General features: G+C 40.9%; 1 protein-coding gene across 3 annotated transcripts in view; it reads right to left on the bottom strand.

The window, feature by feature from the left end:
* Positions 1–1,962: 1,962 nt before the first annotated feature.
* wsb2 (WD repeat and SOCS box containing 2) overlaps positions 1,963–22,319 on the bottom strand; it is a 34,712-nt gene continuing 14,355 nt past the window's right edge. For 2 of the 3 annotated variants that reach the window (XM_068055173.1, XM_068055174.1), the window contains exons 4-9: positions 19,281–19,412; positions 14,524–14,624; positions 11,397–11,569; positions 4,885–4,995; positions 3,956–4,063; positions 1,965–3,573 (exon numbers count right to left, since the gene is read on the bottom strand). In XM_068055173.1, the coding sequence (XP_067911274.1) occupies positions 3,411–3,573; positions 3,956–4,063; positions 4,885–4,995; positions 11,397–11,569; positions 14,524–14,624; positions 19,281–19,412 (788 nt within the window). In that variant the 3' untranslated portion in view covers positions 1,965–3,410. Of the gene's footprint in view, positions 3,574–3,955; positions 4,064–4,884; positions 4,996–11,396; positions 11,570–14,523; positions 14,625–19,280; positions 19,413–22,319 lie in introns of all 3 variants that reach the window. The other variant, XM_068055175.1, reaches the window with a different exon arrangement.

Raw genomic sequence — 22,319 nt, 5'->3', positions numbered from 1 at the left:
CTTGTTCCACGACAAAGTCCTTGTTTAGGTTTCAAGTTTCGTAGCAACATTATAATTGCTCCTCCCTTGAATCTACGTTTTTACATGCCCATTGGAGTTAGACTGTGTTGAAACTGGAGTATATAGACAGTTATCTTTGTCTATAAAACCAGTGATGTGTTCTTTTAATTCAACTTTTACATTCAAATCTAGTGAATCTTCAAAAGCTATTCTTTATGCTAAAAACAAATAAGTTATATCAAATCATTGTCCTTGCCATACTTAACCAATTCCATAATTTCATCCATCTCTCCCATCCCTCATGCAAACAATCTCTCCAGTCAGGGTAACTGTTGGACTCATCTTCCACTTTTTTTTTTCTCCAACCCCCTCCCAGCCAGTCGCTGCTGCTGCCACCAACCATTGGCAGCTACATATGTCATGTACTCCAGTCATCCATGTGCCAGGCACCACCCATCAAATAAACCCACCAGATACACCCATTAAACAGACCAAAACAATCCAGATAGAAAAAATCTCGAGTATTATTATAGATTGGAGTGGTGTGCACCCAGGATGAACAGGGATTGTGACAAAAACCACACCTACCAAAAATGGGACATATTAATTTCATCATATGAAACATTTTGAACTGTTACTGGATTTGAAATAACTTATTTAAAGAGACCACAGCAGTGGCTGAAAACATGGCTGGCATTTGCAATCAATAAGACAGTTGAATAAGAGACAATGGAACTGCTCCCTGATTCAATGAACCAGATGGATTTTGATCAAGACATTGAATGTGTAGAAGGGCAGCATTCCACCTCCTGCAACCACGCCCCCCCCCCCCCCCCCCGCCCCCGCCCGCACAACCCATTGAGTGTGTCTGCCAAGCCAGGCAGGATGTTCCAAATAAGGAGCTAATCACATGACTAAGCTGCTGACCAACTTGGAGTTTTTTTGAATTGTGCCACAGAAAGAACAGACTGCAACTGAACTTGAAGCAAGCACCTCTCTCTCTCTCTTTTGCGAAGTTCCAGGACCCAGGGAAGTAACTCCAGCCTCAAGAGAGAAGACTCATGCAGCCTTCTAGTACTAGCTAAATAAATGAAAGTGTGCACTGGACCCCGAGAACTGCAAGACTTAACTGCAATCAAAGGCTTTACATCAAATCCCAAAACGAGTAACTGAACTCCATATTTCTTCAAACCTTTCCTCTTTGATCCATTCTCCTCCTCTGTCTCTATTTGCATGCGTGTTTATCGTGTATGGTCGCGTCTTGTACTTTTAGTAGTTTTAACAGAATTAAGAGTTTTAAAGTTAATAGAATTAAACAAGAAAGGTGCAAGTTTAAGAGAACCTGATGGTTGATTTCTTCGCCATTACAATTAGAGGGCAGTGAACCAGGATTCACTGAGGGGAAGCTAAAAAGTGTTTTAAAAATTAAACCCTGTTACAGCCAAACCAGGAATAGGCTGAGAGGAGAACCCTAGACCCCATCCTCACCTGGTCCTAACAGGATGGATGAGGTAACCATGGTAGAGTACAGCAAGGCTATGGAGGGACTTGAAGCCAAGGACAATGAACAAGTTGCTCTGCAGGGGTATGGGAAATCGGTTGGAAAGGATAAATAAAATCCTTTGCGTGCTTGAGGATGCAAACCATAGTCTTTTTGCAGAGTTGCAGTTTGTGGAGAGCAATATCTGGAAGACAGCCAGGGAGATTATTCAATTTAATAAAGGCATAGACTATAGTTTCCTTACGGGAGGAAGAGATGGCAGTGTTTTGGAGGTAGAAAGCAGTGATATTTGTAACTGTTCAGATCTGGGGAAGAAAATGGATTGAGTAAAGATTCCACACCTTTGCTTAGTCTACACTGGCAACTGGAGAATTTGGCAGAGCCTTAAAATGTGCAAACATGCATTAAAAGACAATTTTTTTTTAAATTGTTTTATTTCTAAAAGTCAGACAAGATGAATAAGTACTGAAAATGTATACAAAATATCCATCTATTCTTTTAAATAATGAAAAACAGATTTGTACATAAATATTTCATAACAAACCTTCTCCAGTGGAGACATTTTGCATTTGTTAAATCAGATTGGAGGTATAAAACTTTTGGTGCAGTGACAAGACCGTAATTGTGTGCAGTCAAATAATTGCAAGTGATTTTAACCCAAAATGCACAACACCATGTTAAAAGAAATTCCATTCCATGAAAAGTCTATAATTGACTATAGCCACACCTGCAAATGTATTGATACAAAAAAAAATGCAATGCCTAATGTTGCTTAATACCACTGATAGAATGTAGTTTCAGAATTTTGCTTGCATCTCCAATTTTTCCTGTTTACATTTGTTTCTTTTCTACATCTCTTATAAAAATTTGTTACTTGCAATTCCACACTTCAGCATAAATTATAGCCAATGCATGTGGAAAACAATACAAGTACCAAGCTGGAAGATAGACTAGCTCAGAGGTGGCACAGGTGCTATTGGCCAAAAAGTCTGCTTCTGTAATGTAAAATTCTGACTCTAGGGCAACAAAACTACTAATTCAGAGAGAAAAGGTGAAAAATTACAAAAGGGACAGTGAGAAAATACAAACAGAAAGGAAGGAACATTGACCAGATACAAGAAACACTTTAAAAATAAATGTGGTTACAGCCAGCAGTTGTCAAGATATTCCAACCAGAGAAGAATTAAAAAGATAAATTTAGAACATTCCTTCAAACTGCAGGCAGGATAAAGTATAAACTAGTAAAAGATAAATTTAGGACTCAGAAGTTTTTCCAGAGTAATCAACACATTTAAATCCATAAATGAATGAGGGTAATAAATTATTTAACAATTAGATACTGCACAGAGGGACTGTGGTGTCTTTCTAGATGGATGGATAAATGAATAACGGGCCTTCCTTGGGCGATTATCATGAGCCACACAACTGTTCTTATGGATGCAAAACATTTGTTTTCCAAATAAACTGGAGACAAGAGAATGGTAGCATATTTGTGGTTTTTGTTTCTCTAAGTAAATGGAAGATTCATAATTAAATGACAAAATATTTTAACCTACAGCCTGGTCTTCCACACACAATAGAAATCCATATATAGTAGTGTCAAAGATCATATGATACTTTTGATCAGTCACATGACTGTTCACAATGTGGAAAGTTCCAGTAGTGTGCAAAAGATTGATTCTTGCATAATGCTCTCACCTTTTAATAGAACATAAGCCAAGTAAGTTTTAGAAAAGTAAAAGGTTCTTTTTGGTAACCCAACCCTTACTGTAGCATAGTGGTAGGTGCTTTTAATCACAACAAATCAAATACTCATTCAAATAAATCTTGGTAAAAATACTATTCATTGTCTGATATTTTGAGATAAGATTTTCCTCCCATCCTGTTACTTTACCCCTGCTAGTGCAAACTAGAATGTCTTATAAACCAAAAACTGTTTTATCTTCTTTGGAACTGGTAACAGCATAACTTGGCGAGTTGACATCACACGGCGCAGAGCGTTGCGACAAATGTGCTGCAGAGTTGGCAGTGCCCTAGATACTGTCCAGAACTTAACATGACCATCTCGTGTCCTGGAATAGTAGGGAGGGAAGTAAGCAAGTGTAAGTTGCAAATTAGTTTGCATACATACATAATTAATATGCAGAGGGAATATTAATTTTATAAATATTTTCTCAGCCATTTTTCTCTAGAATTCAGTGCCATAATGGACAGGTAATCATTTTCTGTGGTTGTTCTAATCAGCTCCTATAAGGTAGGAAGAAGTCCCAAATCTGTGCCTCCCACCAGGATAGTTAAGATCTGGGTCTCACCAGTGGAAATCACCAATCCCCTATTAAAACTAATTATATGACCAAAATGGTGTAATCAATTTACTTGCCAAACATATTCACTAAAATCATACAGAGCAACAGTTAAACCCTTGCACAATACTGAACCACAAAGCATCCTTACCCTGTCGCCAATACACTGCCATGTGGAGAGAATGTACAACAGAGCCCATTGGCCAGAGGAGTAACATATATCGGCCTTTGTAAATCCAAGCACCAAATTCTCAGCAATCTAGACACAAAAATACTTATTACAAATTATGATCTGCAGATTTTATATTGAAAAAAGACTGACCTTTAACCCAAGTAGCACTAAAAATAGCAAGCCAGGAAGACATCAAAAGTATCTTGACATAGGAAATCTTATTTAATATACACTAACTGCAAATTACAAATTGAAATCAAATTTAATTACAGCAACCTGAATAGCAGTAACTGAAAATGTAACGATTTTAAGACCGAACACTTCAAATTAAATTTATGTACATGTTTAATATTAACTTCTAAAGCAGCCAATTTAAGGTGAATGACAAAAAGAACCAAAAGCAATACGGGGAAATCAATTTTATTTTTACACAGCATGTGGTTAGGATCTGGAATACACTGCCTGAGAACGTGGTGGAGGCTGATTCAATTGTGGCTTTCAAAAGGGTATTGAATAATTAACTGAAGAGAGAAGATTTTAGGGCTACTGGAAAAAGTTGGGTAAGTGGGACTAGCTGAGTTGCTCTTGCAGACAGCCAGCATGAACACGAACGGCTGAATGGCTTCCTGATGTGCTATAACCATTCGATAATTCTATGTGTAACCAAGACCTCGTAGAAAACAATGTTCAGATTGAGTCACAAATATTATGATACACACTTAAAAAACTGATTTCACCCACTCTCCCTCTAAGCTGCGCAGCAATCCGAACACATCTGTGCAGACTATGCAAAAGTCAGCCCCTTTAAGATACCACGCGTGCTCAGCCACACAAAAAGATTTAAAGGGCCCATGCACTTAAACAAATCGGCTGGTCACTATAAAAGTTAAAGGGTAGGTTAATCTCACCCATCATCTGCTACTGAGGTAACATTTAGCCCCTCCTGGGAGAAGGAGATTGCTCGGACAAATCCAGTACTGAAGCCATCAACATCCGGAGCAGCAAATGGGGAACAATGCCTGCAATAGAAGAGCTTTACATTAACAGTTTGTTCTGGTTTATAATGAAGGACCTTTAAAATCAATTTTACTGTTAAGGCAGTAATACTAACACCTCATCCCCTGGTTGAAATGTTCGGGTCTTGGCGTGTTTGTCTGCCCATTTCTTCATGGTTGTTTGGGAAGCTTTCACATGTTCCTGAGCCACTCCTGGAACACGGATACATATCCTAGCACAGAAGACTCATCCCTCTGTTATAAAAACTTTTCTTTAATTAATTTTTAGAGGACCTCTCATCTCAAGTCCGTAAACTAATTCAAAAGGACTAAAACCGGTAGACTCATTAGGTGAATTCCTAATGGCAAACAAAAGAAATTCTAGCCCTTTATCCCAATCATGGGGATATTCATGACAGTATGCCCTGATCATCGTTTTGAGAGTTCAATGGTAACGTTCCAAAGTATCTGTGGATGGTAGGTTGAAGGCTTTAACTCTGTTATACCCAAATTATTCAGAACTTCCTGGAATATTTTGTACATTAAATTGGAACCTTGATCAGACTGAATCGCAAATTGGTAATCCATATCTAGTGAAGAACTGGGTTAATTTCTTCCTTAGCAGAAATTGTTCAAGGGAATGGCCTCTGGGAACCGAGTAGCCGTATGCATGATTGAGAGTATATATTGGTGTCCCACTTTTGTTTTTGGTAAAGGTCCTACACAGTCTACCAACACCCTACTAAATGGTTCCCCAAAATTTGGTATGGGAATTAGAGGTGTCAGTTTTATCGCAGGTTGCGGTTTTCCCACAATTTGACATATGGCATGTTTTACAAAACTGCACCATATCCTTGGAAAGATCTAACCAGCAAAAGTGTCGACTTATACGTGATTTGGTCTTTCAGCTACCCACATGTCCGGCTATACGAATTTCATGCACGATCCTTAATAGTTCCCAGTGATACTTTGGCAGTACACTATCTGATGAACTACCATCCATTCTTCGTCTGCAGGTCTGCGAGGAGGTCTCCACTTCATCAGAATCCCATTTTTAATGTAGTAGCCTCCCGGAACTCCCTTTGCTTCAGCTAGAGCCGATTGTGCCACTTTATTTAACTCTGGATCAGCTTGCTAAGTCTTGATCAGAAACGACTTACTGAACATTTCCTTCGAATTATTCAAATCCCCAAAGAACGTTTCAGATATTCGGCTATCTGTCTATGGTGCCAATTTGACCTCTGGCAATGGAATTTGTTTAGCCATTGCTTGGGTCACCTTTTCCTGCAACTGTTCTGTCTCTGACTTCACTTGGTTTTTCCGTGACTACTGGAGAAGCTACTAGCTTTGCTCCGGCCAAATCATTCCCCTGAAGTAGGTCAGCTCCATCTACAGGCAACTATGGGCAACACCTACAGTTACCGTTCCAGACATTAGGTCACACTCCAGGTGCACCCGATACAAAGGTATGGGTATATACTCCCCGCTGATACCATTCACTGAAACCTTGGCATTCAATGCGCTCTCTGGTGGAAAAGTTATGCCTTTCCCCAGCAAAAAAGAGTCTGGGTGGCTCCTGTATCCCCAAGTATAATTATAGGTTTACCTGCCTCACTTGATGTATAAGGAGTTACTTTTCCTTTTGACAAGAATTCCCTATAACCCTCAGGTATCTTGTTCACGTCCCCTGCACTCAGTGGTTTTTGTACTTGGCATTACAGCTGCAGCTAGAGCTACAGCCTGATCTGTCGTACTCCCGGTCAGGGCCCCTCTTTCTGCATTGGCCTTGTGCACCCCAATAAGTCCCACCTCTTGCCCTGCAACTTCCAGCATTCTTCACAAAGGTGTCCCACCTTGTGACAATGGTAACACTTAGGTTTTCGGACCTCACTTCCACCCTCAACACCTTTCTTTCTGGCCTGAGATGATCCCGGGCGTTCCCAGCTGTCTTTTCTTGTCCGTGGCTACTTGCCTTCCCTTCACCCTCCCACCTTCTATCCTTCTTGAGTTTGTGGGGGTGACTAACAAAGGGTTTGGACTTTTACACAAGCTTGTAATCATCAGCGATTTCAGCTGCCTGTCTGGCTGTTAAAACCTTCTAGTTCTCTCTATGGGTTCTTACTAATAGAGAGAGTGAATTTTTAAATTCTTCCAGGAGAATTATTTCCCTAAGGGTCTCATATGTGGCCTCTACATTTAGTACATAAGTAATGAGAATAGTCTTTTTTACCATCTCAACCTGCAGAAGCTTCCTAAGAAAGCATGGCATAAACTTCATGAGCTCTGCCCATCAACCTGCTTTGCATAGCAGTATCCAGCTTTCGTTCAGCCACTTCATCTGTTTAGCTAGCTTTTCAAAAGAAATGAAAAATGCCTCTATGTCCTTTTCCTCTAACCTCAGGAGGGCTTGTACAAATTTTTTTTAATTTGAATTTTCTTTCTTCTTTAGCTTTGAAATGCTCGCTCTTCTGCCCTTTCCTCTGTCAAGTTCAGATTTTTTCATTGTCAATTTTCTTTACTGTTCAAGCTTAAATTTTTCCAACTGCAACTGAATCCTAGCTAATTCAACTGCACTACCATCTGGTTTGCCTTTCTCTTCTTCCAATTTCAAATGGTGTTCCATTACCGCAATTATATCTGCTTTCTTAGCTCCTGGTTTTAACTCTAACTCCAACTTTTCTGCCAATTCCTTTAATCTAACCTTGGTTAAGTTTCTCAAATCATTCAGGGATATATCCTCCTTCCTCAGAAAGATCGTAACAACTGACAAAGACATTCAGGTAGTGTACTTTACTCTAATGCATAAGAAACCTTTTTTTTCCCCACTTTTCCTCTTTTCAATTAGTATTACTCCACTTACAATTGCACGTCATTGGCTTTGGGTATCCCGGACAATGAGCCGTAATTATATAGGTTACGACTGAGGCGGGAGAAGTGCACTTTCTTTTCTAGTTCCACTTCTCCACAGGTCACAACATATATTTAAATGTTTACCTGGTTACCGATACAGCCAATCATATACACAATTTTTTAATTCCAGAATAAAATACACCAACCAGATTTCATAAATAAACAAAATCAGATTATAAAACAAGACTTACCCAGTAATGAAGCAAAGCATTAACAGACTGAAATATGAATGTTCCCTTTATAAATTCCCCAATTACACACACACACACACACACACCGGAAAAATCCAGGAATTCTCTCTGCAAATGTCTGCTACAAAAAAAAGACAAAAAAACTACTTTGGCCAAATACTTGCTAATTCTTGATGAAAAAAAGATATGAAAGGACGTCAGTTGTCCTTTTCTTCAGTCTGGCATCCAGGTATATGGAGACAAGTCAATGGGATCGTTTCAGAAGCAGTTCATTCTGGAGATGTTGAGAATTATTCTAGTAGGCTTTCTAGGGGAAATGTGACATCAGGGTTTTCCGCCAGCACACACTTGAATCTCAGGATTTTTTTTCCAGCTTCTCAGGAGAGATGCAGCACCAGGGATTTTAACTCTCCCACACTAGATCTTTGCAGGATTTCTTCAAAGAGGTAGAGAATGAGGTGAGCTGGGTGGTTTTTTTTTCCTTGGCAGGAAAACACCAACTGTCTTCAAACAGTTCACACTCAACTAAACTGAAAACTATGTCCAAACCCCAAACAGAGAGTCAACCTCCTGACCCCCATAAACCTTGACATGTGGTTTCTCTGTAACCATTTTTCCCCAGGATTCTGCAGTTTACTGAGCCCAAAGCACATGACTTCCAGCACAGGTGGTTTTTCAAACATCTCAAGTGTCCTCTCGGTGAACTTAATAAAAAAAAACACATCCATGGAATCTTTTCAGTATTAACACAAGTCCCAAAAATAGATTAATAAAAAGGAAGCACTTTCGTAACAGCAGACAAGTGGCAGATGAAATTTAATGCAGACACATGTGAGGTGATTCATTTTGGTGGCAAGAATGAGGAGAGGCAATATAAAATAAAGGGTACAATACTAAAAGGGGTGCAGGAGCAGAGGTACCTGGGGGTATGTGTACAAATCATTGAAGGTAGCAGGGCAGGTTGAGAAGGCCTTAATAAAGCATATGGGATCCTGGGCTTTATAAACAGGGCCACAGAGTACAACAGAAAGTAATGATAAACCTTTATAAAGCACTGGTTCAGTCCAGTTTTAGGAACACACATCAGGAAGGATGTGAAGCATTAGATGGCGGAGAGAATATTTACGAGAATGGTTCCAGGGATGAAGAACTGCAGTTACTTGGATAGATTGGAGAAGCTGGGGCTGTTCTTACATAGAAAATTGGAGCACAAATAGGCCATTCAACCCTTCAAACCTGCTCTGCTATTCAACTAGATCATGGTTTATCTTCTACCTCAATGTCATTTTCCTGCACTATCCCCATATCCTTTGATATCTTTAATATCTAGAAATCTATCAATCTCTGACTCGAATATACTCAATGACTGAGCCTCCACAGTCTTCTGAGGTAGAGAAGTCCAAAGATTCACCATCCTCTGAATGAAGAAATTCCATCTCATCTCAGTCCTAAACTGCCGACATTTTATTCAGAGACTGTGTCCCCTGGTTCTAGACACCCCAGCCAGGGGAAACATCCTTCCTGCATCAACCTTATCGAGTCCTGTAAGAATTTTGTACGCTTCAATGAGATCACCTCTGAACTCAAGAGAATAATCGGCCAAGTCTCAATCTCTCCTGATAGGACAATCCTGCCATCACAGGGATCAGTCTGGTGAATCTTCGTTGCACTCCCTCTATGGCAGGTATATCCTTCCTTAGGTAAGGAGACCAAAATTGTACACAATACTCCAAGTGTAGTCTCACGAAGGCTCTATACAATTGCAGCAAGACTTCTTTACACCTGTATTCAAATGCTCTTGCAATAAAGGCCAACATATCATTTACTTTCCCAATTGCTTGCTGCACCTGCATATTAGCTTTCAGTGACTTATAAACAAGGGCACCCAGGCCCCTTTGGACATCAACACTTCTCAATCTCTCACTATTTAAGAAATACTCTGCATTTCTGTTTTCCTGCCAAAATGGATAACTTCACATTTTCCACATTATATTCCATGCGCCATGTTCTTGCCCGCTCATTTAACCTGTCTAAATCCCCTGAAGCGTCTTTGCATCCTCTTCATAACTCACATTCCCAGCTAGCTTTGTGTCGTCAGCAAACTTGGAAATACTACATTTGTCGCCACATCCAAATCATAGATAATGAGTAGCTGTGGCCCTAGCACTGTTCCTTGTGGTACCCCACTAGTCACAGCCTGCCAACCTTCGAATGACCCATTTATCCCTGCTCTGTTTTCTGTCCATTAAACAATTCTCAATCCTTGCCAGTATATTACCCCCAATCCCATGTGTTCTAATTTTGCTTACTGACGTCCTGTGTGGGCCCTTATCGAAAACCTTCTGAAAATCCAAATACACCACATCCACTGGTTCCCCCTTATCTATTCTGCTAGTCACACCATCAAAAAACTCCAACAGGTTTGCCAAACATCATTTCCCTTTCATAAATCCATGTTGACTTTGCCCAATCCTACCATTACTTTCCAAGTGTCCAGTTATAACATCCTTTATAATAGATTCTGGCATTTTACCTACTACTGATGTCTTTGAGAAAAGATCAAGGAGAGATTTGATAGAGGTGTTCAAAATCAGGACAAAGTAAAAGGATCAAGAACCAGAGGACACCAATTTATGGTGATTGGGAAGAAAATAGCAACGATGACATGAGGAAAAACTTTTTCACAGTGAGTGGTTAGGATCTGGAATGCACTGTCTGAGTGTGTGGTGGAGGCAGGTTCAACCGAATACTTCATATAATTACCCAATTCTCTTTGAAGAGAAAAAATTTGCAGGGCTACAGGGAAAAGGCAGGGGAGTGGGACTAGGCGAGTTGCTCTTGTAGAAAGCTGGCACAGACTCGACGGCCCAAATGGCCTCCTTCTGTGCTGTAACCATTCTATGAATGTTAGATTATCCATTTTTCCTTGGACATTTTGTAAGCATTTACATCTTGCCTAGACCCACCTGTTGTTTCCATGTTTGTCCCATTATCAGCTCCTTTTGCCTTGAACAATCAACCCTCATTCATTAAACCACTCCTGCCCTCCAACTCTCACAGACCTTTCCTTTTTCTGATGAAAGGTCATCAACCTGAAGCATTAACATTGAAATGCTAATTCTGTTTCTCTCTTCATAGATGCTGTCAGACCTGAGAATTTCCAGCATTTTGTATTTTTAAAAAACACCAAACTTATATCTGGAGAGTCTCAAAGATCAAACTCACTTATTGGACAACTAAACCAAGACATTAGGGTTGGAAAACACTTGCCACATAAAGCAAAAATAAACTTGGCCATTATAATTCATGTGAATACTCCTTTACCTCAGCTTCATCAGGCTTTCTCCTGTGTGTGGGTCCCACACAATTACATATGTGTCATACGATGCAGTAGCTAGCAATGCTCCATCAGGGGAAAATTCACACGATACCACATCGCCGCCATGTCCTTCTAATTTCCGAATCAGTGCGTATGAAAGCATGTTCCACAGCAGCACCTGCAATCACAATACAGCTGAATATTTGCTTAATTTCTTAGCAATGCCATACAAAAGTCAAGTATCAGATTTATACAGGATTAGCTAGCAGGTACACAGTTTAAAAGTTCATACCAAAAGTCTAATTAAGCTAGACTTCCCAAGTCCTTGCATGTAGTTGAGTGCCTCTGCAAGCACACATCAAAAACTCATGGACCTACTGCCCTTGCCAAAATTATTGTTGCTACCAGTGAGACTGACTTTTTTGATATTGGAAGAAACACAGCTTCTAAGATTCGTCTCCCTTCTCACACAAACTGGCCAAATTTTGTGCTGTAAATACATTCAGACATGAAAGAATACTTCCAGAGTATTGATGCGGGAACTATTTGAGCCAAGGCAACATTTCAAGTCAGTTTCCAAGATGTCTTCGCATTGATAAAGTCTGCCCAAGACATGCAATGTCACTGTAATGGACAGTTTACATTTATAGAACATCTTTCACATAGAAAAACATCCCAAGATGCTTCACAGAGGAATAAATCAGACAAAAAAAAGTTAGTAGGAGGGGTAAAACCAGAAGCTTGGTCAAAGAGATATATTTTACAGATGGTCTTAAAAGGAGGGGAGGGAGGGAGGTGGATACACATACAGAAGAGTAACATGTGAATACATCATAGAATAAAACTAGACTCATGAAAACATCCCACACAGGTCTAGCAATGGCGGCGCAGTGGTTAGCGCCGCAGCCTCACAGCTCCAGCGACCCGGGTTCAATTCTGGGTACTGCCTGTGTGGAGTTTGCAAGTTCTCCCAGTGTCTGTGTGGGTTTCCTCCGGGTGCTCCGGTTTCCTCCCACAAACCAAAAGACTTGCAGGTTAGTAGGTAAATTGGCCATTATAAATTGCCCCTAGTATAGGTAGGTGGTAGGGAAACAAACATAGGGACAGGTGGGGATGTGGTAGGAATATGGGATTAGTGTAAGATTAGTATAAATGGGTGGTTGATGGTCGGCACAGACTCGGTGGGCCGAAGGGCCTGTTTCAGTGCTGTATCTCTAAAACTAAAACTAAAAAAGACATAGAACCACTGAATGTCATATCTCAGGCCGAAATGAATCACACTTGAAATCGCAGATTTAACTTTAATAAAACACTCTGTTAAATCTTGTTAAAGACTTCTGTAGAGTTCTTTTTACTGTTCTCACTACAGCAGCTCATCTGACCTTACAACAATCCCCAGATCAGGTGTTTCCCCAAAACACCGAATTCCTTTCATTTTCATTTCCAAGTACCATGGATACTCAAGCCCACACATAGGGCTGAACTCTATGCTGGTCCGGCGGACTGGATGGTGGCGTGGGGGCAGCGTAAAATGGAGTGGAGGGCCTTCCCACCCTGCTCCCGCCTCCAGCCGACTTTACAGCGGTCGTTGGGGGGGGGGGGGGGGGGGGGGGGGAAAGTTTACTCGGCCCGCCTGCCCTAAGCCAATCGAGGCCCTTAATGGCCACTTAAGGGCCTTCGCCCGCCTCAACGGGTATTTTTACCCATGGCAAGCAGGCATGCTGGGGACGTGAAAGGCCACCCAGCGATAGCTGCCGGCCTTTCCGTGCTCCGGTGGGTGCCATGGCAGTCAGGCACAGGGTGTCTGATTGAGGGCTGCCCTTGCCTCCCAACCCACCCCCGGGGCCCAAGACGCACCCCTACCTCCCCCCAAACTACCCTTGCCTCACCGGCACAACTGATCACTCGCCCCCAACAAGGCAACCCTAACTTACCTGCAAGCCCGACTCCATGGCATCCTTCTCTGTCCGCTGGGCTGCAGTCCCAGCAGTGGCCACCGCTCCCGGTGGTGCTGCTGGGCCCAAGAGCTGCCAGCCTGATGATTGGCCAGCAGCTCACTGAGGCGGGACTTCCTCCCTCAAGCGGGTGGAAGTCCCAGGTTAGGGACAATTAAAGCCCGGGGACCCGTAAAATGCGGGTTGGATCCCTAGGCGAGGCAGAAGCGGGTTCGCCACCAACTTTTAGGCAGACGGGACTTCACCACTGACGTAAAGTAAAATTCAGCCCATACAATCATGATACTGAAATCACTGAAAAATTAAAACAAAACCAAGGGAAGGTGTAAACAAGGATATTGGTTCAGAAGTCTAATCTGCAATATGAGGGATTGCAATGCTTTCCCATTAAGAGAACACAATGCTGGTAGGTCATTAAAGTCATTATTCACAATTCTAACTGAAGGCCTTCTTCACAGCTACAGACATTTCAGCTATTTCAGAAATGTCTAGGCCCAGAAGAGTGTATGGAAAGAAAGGCAAGGAACCGAAAGAAAGGGCAACTAATAGAAAGAAGTAAAGAGCAGATGCAAAAGTAAAATTTAAATAAATCAGGTACACTGCCCCAAACACCCAAGATAGCCATAAAAAAATGGGTTAATAATCTCTGAACTTCAGACCAGAATGTTCCCTTTGGTTGAAAACTGATGCAAACATAGTGGATGATCTAATAGGTGCAGCAAGGAAATATCAATGGCTTCTAGATGAAGAATCCCAAATGACAGGTTTATTTGTCCTTACTCACATGTTATAGATTACAACCTTCATTTACTAATTGCAGCTGCACCTAAAGTTGGGCAATACGTTTTGATCATAAGGGTGTGAATTTTCCAAACATCCCACAAGTATTAGCAATGGTTATTTATGGCCTTAAACTGGGTGTGTAAGAGGAGATTGTGAACATTAAATAGTGGGAGTTAACATCCTGAATTCCTTTTTAATAAATCAATAGAACAACCAACAATTCTTTCATAAGGAATTTTAATAGTTATTTTTAAAGCGTCATTAACATATAAAATTCAGTAGCATCTTAGTTTTTTTTAAAAACTATCTACAAGCCACGTCAAATGTAAAAGAAATGTTTCTTGTCCAAAAGGCTCATACTGATTGACCTTTACTGTTAAGATTGGAGACTTACAGTCTTTCCTCCTCCCACAGAACAAAGCATGCTCGAGTCAGGAGAGACAGCACAACAATAAACCCAATGGTTGTGGCCATTTAATATCTGTAGTAGTTTACCTGGAGGAGGATGAAGGGAGAAAAAAGTAGCAATGTATCATATTAAATCAATCCTCTGCCTATAAAAGTACATCACAATTGTGACAATGAATTATGTAGCACACTCAGAAGTGGCAAACTGAGGAGCATCCAACTATGAGAAATATTTGCCATGACTGAAAGAATTCCAATTGACAGATTCAACAAGTACAATTTCAGATTCTTATTGCATGCCAGTTATTAAATATGATGCACATATTACTGAAGACAGCAAAATTCTTTAGTTGACATAGTTCATTAAAATATTGAACGGGTCGAAAGAGAGCACCTTTCTTTGATAATCAGAATATCAAGAAAATGACAAGACTCCTCAATCCATTGTTAACTGATTACTAGCATCAGATAACATCCTGAAGATAGACAAATTGTGTTGCTACATTAATATTTCACAACTACAAATTAATGTTGAGTGAACGATTGTTCTTTTAATTTAAATTTGCTTCTTGCACCATTTTGAATGTGTCTATCTCTCCTCTATAATGCCCGTTGCTTATGTTACTCATGAGCCAATTGCTAATAGGTGGGCAAAAATGTGCCAATATGATTTTTTCTTTCATTTCCTCACCCACTCTGTGCAGAAGCACTTTCTTGTCACTGTCTAGCCACAATCAGGATATTTATGGCACTAATATTTGCTTCTATCCAGTCTGTAGCATAAAATATTGGATGACCAATATTCTGTGCAACAAACCAATATAAAGTATGAACAAGAAGGGCAATAAGGGATTCCAAAAGTCTTTTAAAAACAAAAACAGTAAAAAAGGTAGTCAAAAGAGTGGGGCCAATTTAGGACAAAAAAGATCTTCTTGAGGAGACAAAGGGCATGGCCGAGGTACTGAATTAATACTTTGCATCTGTTTTCACTAGAGAAGAGGATGCTTCCAATGTAGCAGCATATGAGGAGATAGTAGCAACAAGGTATAGGATAAAATAGAGAGGAAGTACTTAAAAATTGGCAGTTAGAAAAGTCACCTGGTCTAGGTGGGATGCATCCTAGGTAACAGAGATGCAAGGGTGGAAACTGCAGAGGATCTGGCCACAATCTTCCAACCCTCTTTAGATATGGGAGTGTTGCCAGACAATTAGAGGATTGAAAATTTTACACCTCTTTTCAAAAAAAGGGGAGAGGAATAAATCTGGCATTTACAGGACAGTCAGCCAAATGTTAGTGGTCGAGAAAATTTAAAGACAATAATCCAGGAAAAAAAAAATTGACATTTGGAAAATTATGGAATAAATGAAGGTGATTAAGGATTTGTTGAAGATTGTGTTATTTGATAATGTAATGGAGAGGGTTGGTGTTGTGTAAATGGATTTTATTTTATTTAGAGATACAGCACTGAAACTGGCCCTTTGACCCACCGAGTCTGTGCTGACCAACAACCACCCATTTATACTAACCCTACAGTAATCCCATATTCCTACCACATTCACACCTTCCCTCAATCCCCCTACCAATACTAGGGGCAATTTATAATGGCCAATTTACCTATCAACCTGCAAGTCTTTGGCTGTGGGAGGAAACTGGAGCACCCAGCGAAAACCCACTTTAAAAAGGCATTTAGCAAAGTACCTATTAGACTTGTAGGCAAAAATAAAGCCCATGGGGTTAAAGGGACAGTGACAGCATGGATACAAAATTGGCTAAGGAATGGTTGTTTCTCCGACTGGAGGCAAGTATGCAGGGTGTTCCAAGGGTCAGTATTGAGACGATTGTTCTCCTTTATGTGTATTAATGATCTGTACATGGGTATACAGCACATAACTTCCAAATCTGCACATGACACAAAACTTTAAGGAGGTCTAATCAGGAATGTAGGAAAGCATGCCAGAAACAGCATCAGACATACCTAAAAAGGAGATACCAACCTGGTGAAGCTACAACACAGGACTACATGCATGCTAAACAGCAGAAGCACCATGCAATAGACGGAGCTAAGTGATCCCATAACCAACAGATCAGATCAGATCAATGCTCTGCAGTGCTGCCACATCAGGTCATGGATGGTGGACAATTAAACACATAACGGGAGGGGGAAACTCCAGAAACATCCCCATCCTCAATGATGCCCAGCACGTCTGCCAGACTTCAGCCAATTTGATTCACTCACTTCGATCATGATATGGTCATCGATAGCGCTATCAGGCAGCAACTACTCAGGTGATGCTCAGTTTGGGTTCCGCCAGGACCACTCAGCTCCAGACTTCATTGGCCCAAACGTGAACAAAAAAGCTGAATTCCAGAGGTCAGGTGAGAGGAGAGTGACTGCCCTTGACATCAAAGCAGCATTTGACTCAGCGTGGCATCAAGGACCCTTAGTAAAATTGAAGTCAATGGGAATAATGTGGGAGTGTTCAGTACCATTCACAATTTGTTAGACACTGAAGCAGTCTGTACTTGCATACAAGTCCTGGACAACATTCAGGCTTGGGCTGATAAGTGGCAAGTAACATTCACGCCACACAAGTGCCGGGCAATAACCATCTCCAACAAAGAGAGAGTCTAACCATCTCCTCTTGATATTCACTGGGATTACCATTGCTGAATCCACCACCAACATCATCTTGTGGGTCACACTGAACGGAAACTTAAATGGACCAGCCACAAATATTGTGCCTACAAAAGCAAGTCAGTGGGATGGGTATTCTGTAGCATGTGATTCGCCTCCTGACTCCCCAAAGCCTTTCCATCATCTACTAGTCAAGAATGATATGGAATAATCTCCACTTGGCTGGATAAATGCAGCTTCAACAACGCTCAAAACCCTCCAGAACTAAAGCAACCCGCTTGATCAGCACCCTTTCCACCACATTAAGTGTTCACTCCCTCCACTACCAGCGCACTAATGCTCAATCTGCACCATCTACAAGATGCATTGCGGCAATTCACCTAGGCTTCTTTGGCAGCAACTCCCAAAACCATGCCCTCTACCATCTAGAAAGGACAAGGGCAGCAGGCATAAGGAAACACCACCACCTCCAAGTTAACACCATTCCGACTTGGAAATAAATCACCATTCCTCATCTCTGGGTCAAAATCCTGGAACTCCCTCCCTAACACCACTGTGGGTGTACTTTCACTACAAGGACTGCAGCGGTTTAAGGCGGCAGCATCACTACCTTCTAGAGTGCAATTAGAAGTGCGAAATAAATGCTGAGCTTGCCAGTGATGCTCATGTCCCATGAACAAACAAAAACAGGATAGTAACAGACTTCAGGAGGACAAAGACAGGCTGGTGAAAGGGATAGATGCATAGACGATAACATTTAACGTAGAAAAAAGTGTTCCTACCAAAATGTGTCACCTCACAATCAGAAGAGACAATATGGACTAGAGCGTATAATTTTAAAGAGGGTTCCAGAACAGAGACCTGAGGGTGTATGTACACAAATCTTTGAAGACGGCAGGACAAATTGAGGCCCATTTTTTAAAAAAAAAGGATCCTTGGCTTTATTAGTAGAGGCATAGAGTACAAAAGCAAGGAAGTTATGCTAAATCTTTATAAAACACTGGTTAGGTCTCAGTTGGAGTATTAAGCTCAATTCTGAACACCACACTTTAGGAAGGATGTGCGTAGACTTTAGAGAGGGTGCTAGAATGATACCACAGATGAGGGACTTCAGTTATGTGGAGAGACTGGGGAAGCTGGGGTTGTTCTCCTTAGAGAAGAGAAGGAAAAGAGAAGATTTGATAGAGGTTTCCAAAATCATGAATGGTTTTAGTAAGAGTAAATAAAGTTTCTAGTGGCAAAAGGATTGGTAACCAGAGGGCACAGATTTAATGCATTAGGCAAAAAAAAAAATAAAGGCAGCATGAGGAAAAAATTTATGCAAGTTGTTATAAGCCAGAATGCACTGCCTGAAAGGGTGGTGGAAGCAGATTCAAAAGTAACTTTTAAAAAAAGGAATTGGATAAAACTTGAAAGGAACAAAGTTACAGGGCTTTGGGGGAAAGAGTAGGGGTGTGGAACTAATTGGGTAGTTATTTCAAAGAGCAAGCACAGGCGCAATAGGCCAATTGAATGATACAGCACAGAAAGAAAATTTTCCATATGGTCCATTAAGCCTGGTCCTTCTACTGAGCATATATAGATATCATGGATTTTACCTCGCCCAGTTAATTTGCATAGAGTGCTGTATTCGTGCTTCCCGATATTTTAAAGGCATCAATGAAAACTTCTGAATTCCCATCCACTGTTCTCACCACACTCAGTTTCGTTAAGCATTTACTGTATTTACCCTGCTGTGCCAATGAGTGAAATTCAGAGTGCAGGGGGAGTTCTTTCTCTTCTTTCCATCCTCATGAATCACACATTACAATAATACTGGATCATCAAGCTAATAAAATTGAGTTAGAAATGCTGTTCATCCATCTTCACAAATCTATGATTCAACCCTGAATTGTTGCCCTTCACATACAACTTCTGAAGGCATTACTCCTCAATCTGATGTGGTCTTGTTGGAAGTTTCTTCCACATATTCACTGCTTTGTGTAAGGGAAAAACGTTTCTTCTAATCTATAGCTTCACGGGAGGCAGTGTGTGCTCACAATACAAGTTAAATAGCCTGCTTTTATTTTTAAGGATTTAGATGGAAAATTGTGTTCTTTTCACTTACCATCCTGTTTTAGGTCCCATACACGCAGAGTTTTGTCTCGTGATGCAGAGACCAGTATGAAGTTTTCATTAGAGATAAAAGCAAAACATCTCACTACAGATTGATGTCCTTTTAAATTGGAGAGAAGATGAGCTGCAACAGAAACATGATAGTTTAAACTACATGCTGTGAAAAATGGTGCTTTCAATTAGGTATTGGCACATCAAATGTTCATCAGTTCAGACTCTGGACAATGCTTCCTGGAATGTCAGCTTCCCATTATCTCACCCCAGTGACCATTCTTCCTGCAAGACCAAACCTTGAATGCTGGCAAAAATATTCAACCACAGCAGGCATTACAGCTAAGCCCAAACCTGCTCTAACGCGCAGTGACTAGCACCGCAGCCTCACAGCTCCAGGGACCCGGGTTCGATTCTGGGTACTGCCTGTGTGGAGTTTGCAAGTTCTCCCTGTGTCCGCGTGGGTTTTCGCCGGGTGCTCCGGTTTCCTCCCACATCCAAAAGACTTGCAGGTGATAAAAAAATTGGCCGTTGTAAATTGCCCCTAGTGTAGTTAGGTGATAGGGAATATGGGATTACTGTAGGGTTAGTATAAATGGGTGGTTGTTGGTCGGCACAGACTCGGTGGGCCGAAGGGCCTGTTTCAGTGCTGCATCTCTAAAAAAAAAATACATGCACCTGTCATGAGGAGTCACTAAGATAGCAACAATGAGGAACCCTGGCTGATTTCTGTCCCTCAGGCCCAAAGGGTGTGTTGTGGTTATCTTTAGTACCCAAATTGATACCAGAAGTCAGTTAACTCAGCAGAAATTGGGGATCAAACTTGTGACCTTCCTGCTCTGAAGGAGTCACTTCCATTCTTTCAAAAAAAAGATATAAAATGGAAGTTTTGTAATAGGGTTGAAATACTCTTCAGTTCACTCTCTTGGCATTTGTCTAACTATAAAATTATCTAAATAGTTTAATTTGGTACTGGCCCAACACTGCCTCCAACTGCCACCAACCACATAGTTGGATCCCACATTCCTCAGTTACAGTTCAGTCCGAACAGAAACGTATTCCTACATGCTTCACTTTTTAAACGATTGAGGTAAGCTTAGGTACTTAAAAGCACTTTAACATTATAGATCAATGATGGGGAACCACTACTAGTTGTTTGTGAAAGTCATAAAAGCAGAAGCAGCTAATATTGAAACAATCTGATTGTTAGCATGAAAACCATTAAAACCTGTACCTGGTTGTCAAACGTGACTATCAGCACTCTCTTTGAAAGATTAAAAAGTTAAAAAAAGAATTTGTATCTTGTGGTTTTGATGTCTGAATGCATTGGCATTTTCCCCTTTATTTCTGTTTAAACATTAAAAGCGAATGACAATGGTTTGTCGGAGTAACTGGACCGAACAGTAGGAAGGAGCTGAATTAGCACATACTATCATTAATACTCCAGTTATACTATGAAACTACTGGTTCCTTGCTGCCAAATTACCCAATTTATACGACAAATAAACATACAACAATGCGCAGTTAGTACAGCCTACCTTTATGACTGTAATCACCCCAGGGCCTTCCCCCATGTCACAGAATTGTTACACTGCAGAAGGAGGCCATTCAGCCCCTCGTATCTGTACCGGCTCTCCGAAAGATCAACTCCCTCAGTTCCATTCCCCTGCCTTCTTCCCATAACCCTCCACATTCTTCCTTTTCATGTAACTGTCTAATTCCCTTTTGACTGCTTCAATTGAACCTGCCTCCACCACATTCAGGAAGCACATTCTAGACCTTAACCATTTTCTGCATACAAAAGTTTTTTCCTCATGTCACTTTTGCTTCTCTTACCAAATACTTTTACTCTGTGCCCTCTCATTCTCGATCCTTTCAAGAGTGGGAACAGTTTCTCTCTCTCTGCTCTGTCCAGACCCTTCATTATTTTGAATACCTCTACCAAATCACCTCTCAACCTTCTCTTCTTCAAGGAAAACAGTCTGAACTTCTCCAATCTATCTTCATAACTGAAATTCCTCATCCCTGGAACCATTCTCGTGAATCTTTTCTGTACTCTCTCCAATGCCCTCATCTTTCCTGAAGTGTGGCACCTAGAACTGGATGCAATACTCCAGCTGAGGCCAAACTAGTGTCTTGTACAAGTTCAACATAATTTGCTTGCTCTTGTATTATATGCACCTATTAATAAAGCCCAGGATACTGTATGCTTTATTAACCACTCTCTCAACCTGTCCTGCCACCTTCAATGATTTATGCACATATATACCAGGTACCTCTGCTCCTGCATCCCCTTTAGAATCGTAGCCTTTATTCTATATTGTCTCTCCATGTCAGAGGAAATGACCCTACACACCAGCAATGGTGGACTGAAAGCAAGTACCCCACCGTCAGCAGGCGGAGAAGCCAGCAAAATGGCCCAGGATTTTAAGTTTTTCACAGAACTAGCGGTGGCTTGTGTTACATGGTCCCCTCTGATGACACTGCTGCCTCCCGAAGCAGTGCCATGAACTAAAAGGCTGCAAATTGCAAGCTCACAGAAACAAACCATGAACCAAAGTTAAGTTAGCAACCTCACACTGTTGATGGCACTCTTTTCAACTAGCATTCATCTGTAAACAAAAAAGACACTAATCATAATTCTTTGAATGTTTTAATAAAATACACAAGTTCTGCATTTAATTGGATACCTTGCACCAGTTTCAGACATGAATCCATGACCTCATGCCCTATGCTGCAGTACACTGAATTACAATCAACTTAGCTGCCCTCCACTACTTTATTACCGATTCCATATTTGAAAAGATCTTTATATACAAATTATTTTCTCAAAAAGGTATTACAAATTATGTCATGGAGTCAATTTATTGTCCATAGGCTAGAATATAAAACAGCAATCAGGAAACAGACCAGTACAGAAGAACAACAGAGATTGTTTGAGACTGTAGGCATCCATAAAAGGGTCTGTCGTGTTGTACCAAGCTAGAGGAAATGTTTTAATCAGCAGACATTTTGAAAACAGCAAAAGGCTCTTTGTTCC

Source organism: Heterodontus francisci, chromosome 23, assembly GCF_036365525.1.
Source record: "Heterodontus francisci isolate sHetFra1 chromosome 23, sHetFra1.hap1, whole genome shotgun sequence".
Taxonomy (NCBI): domain Eukaryota; kingdom Metazoa; phylum Chordata; class Chondrichthyes; order Heterodontiformes; family Heterodontidae; genus Heterodontus; species Heterodontus francisci.
This window is presented reverse-complemented; position numbering and strand designations above follow the sequence as displayed.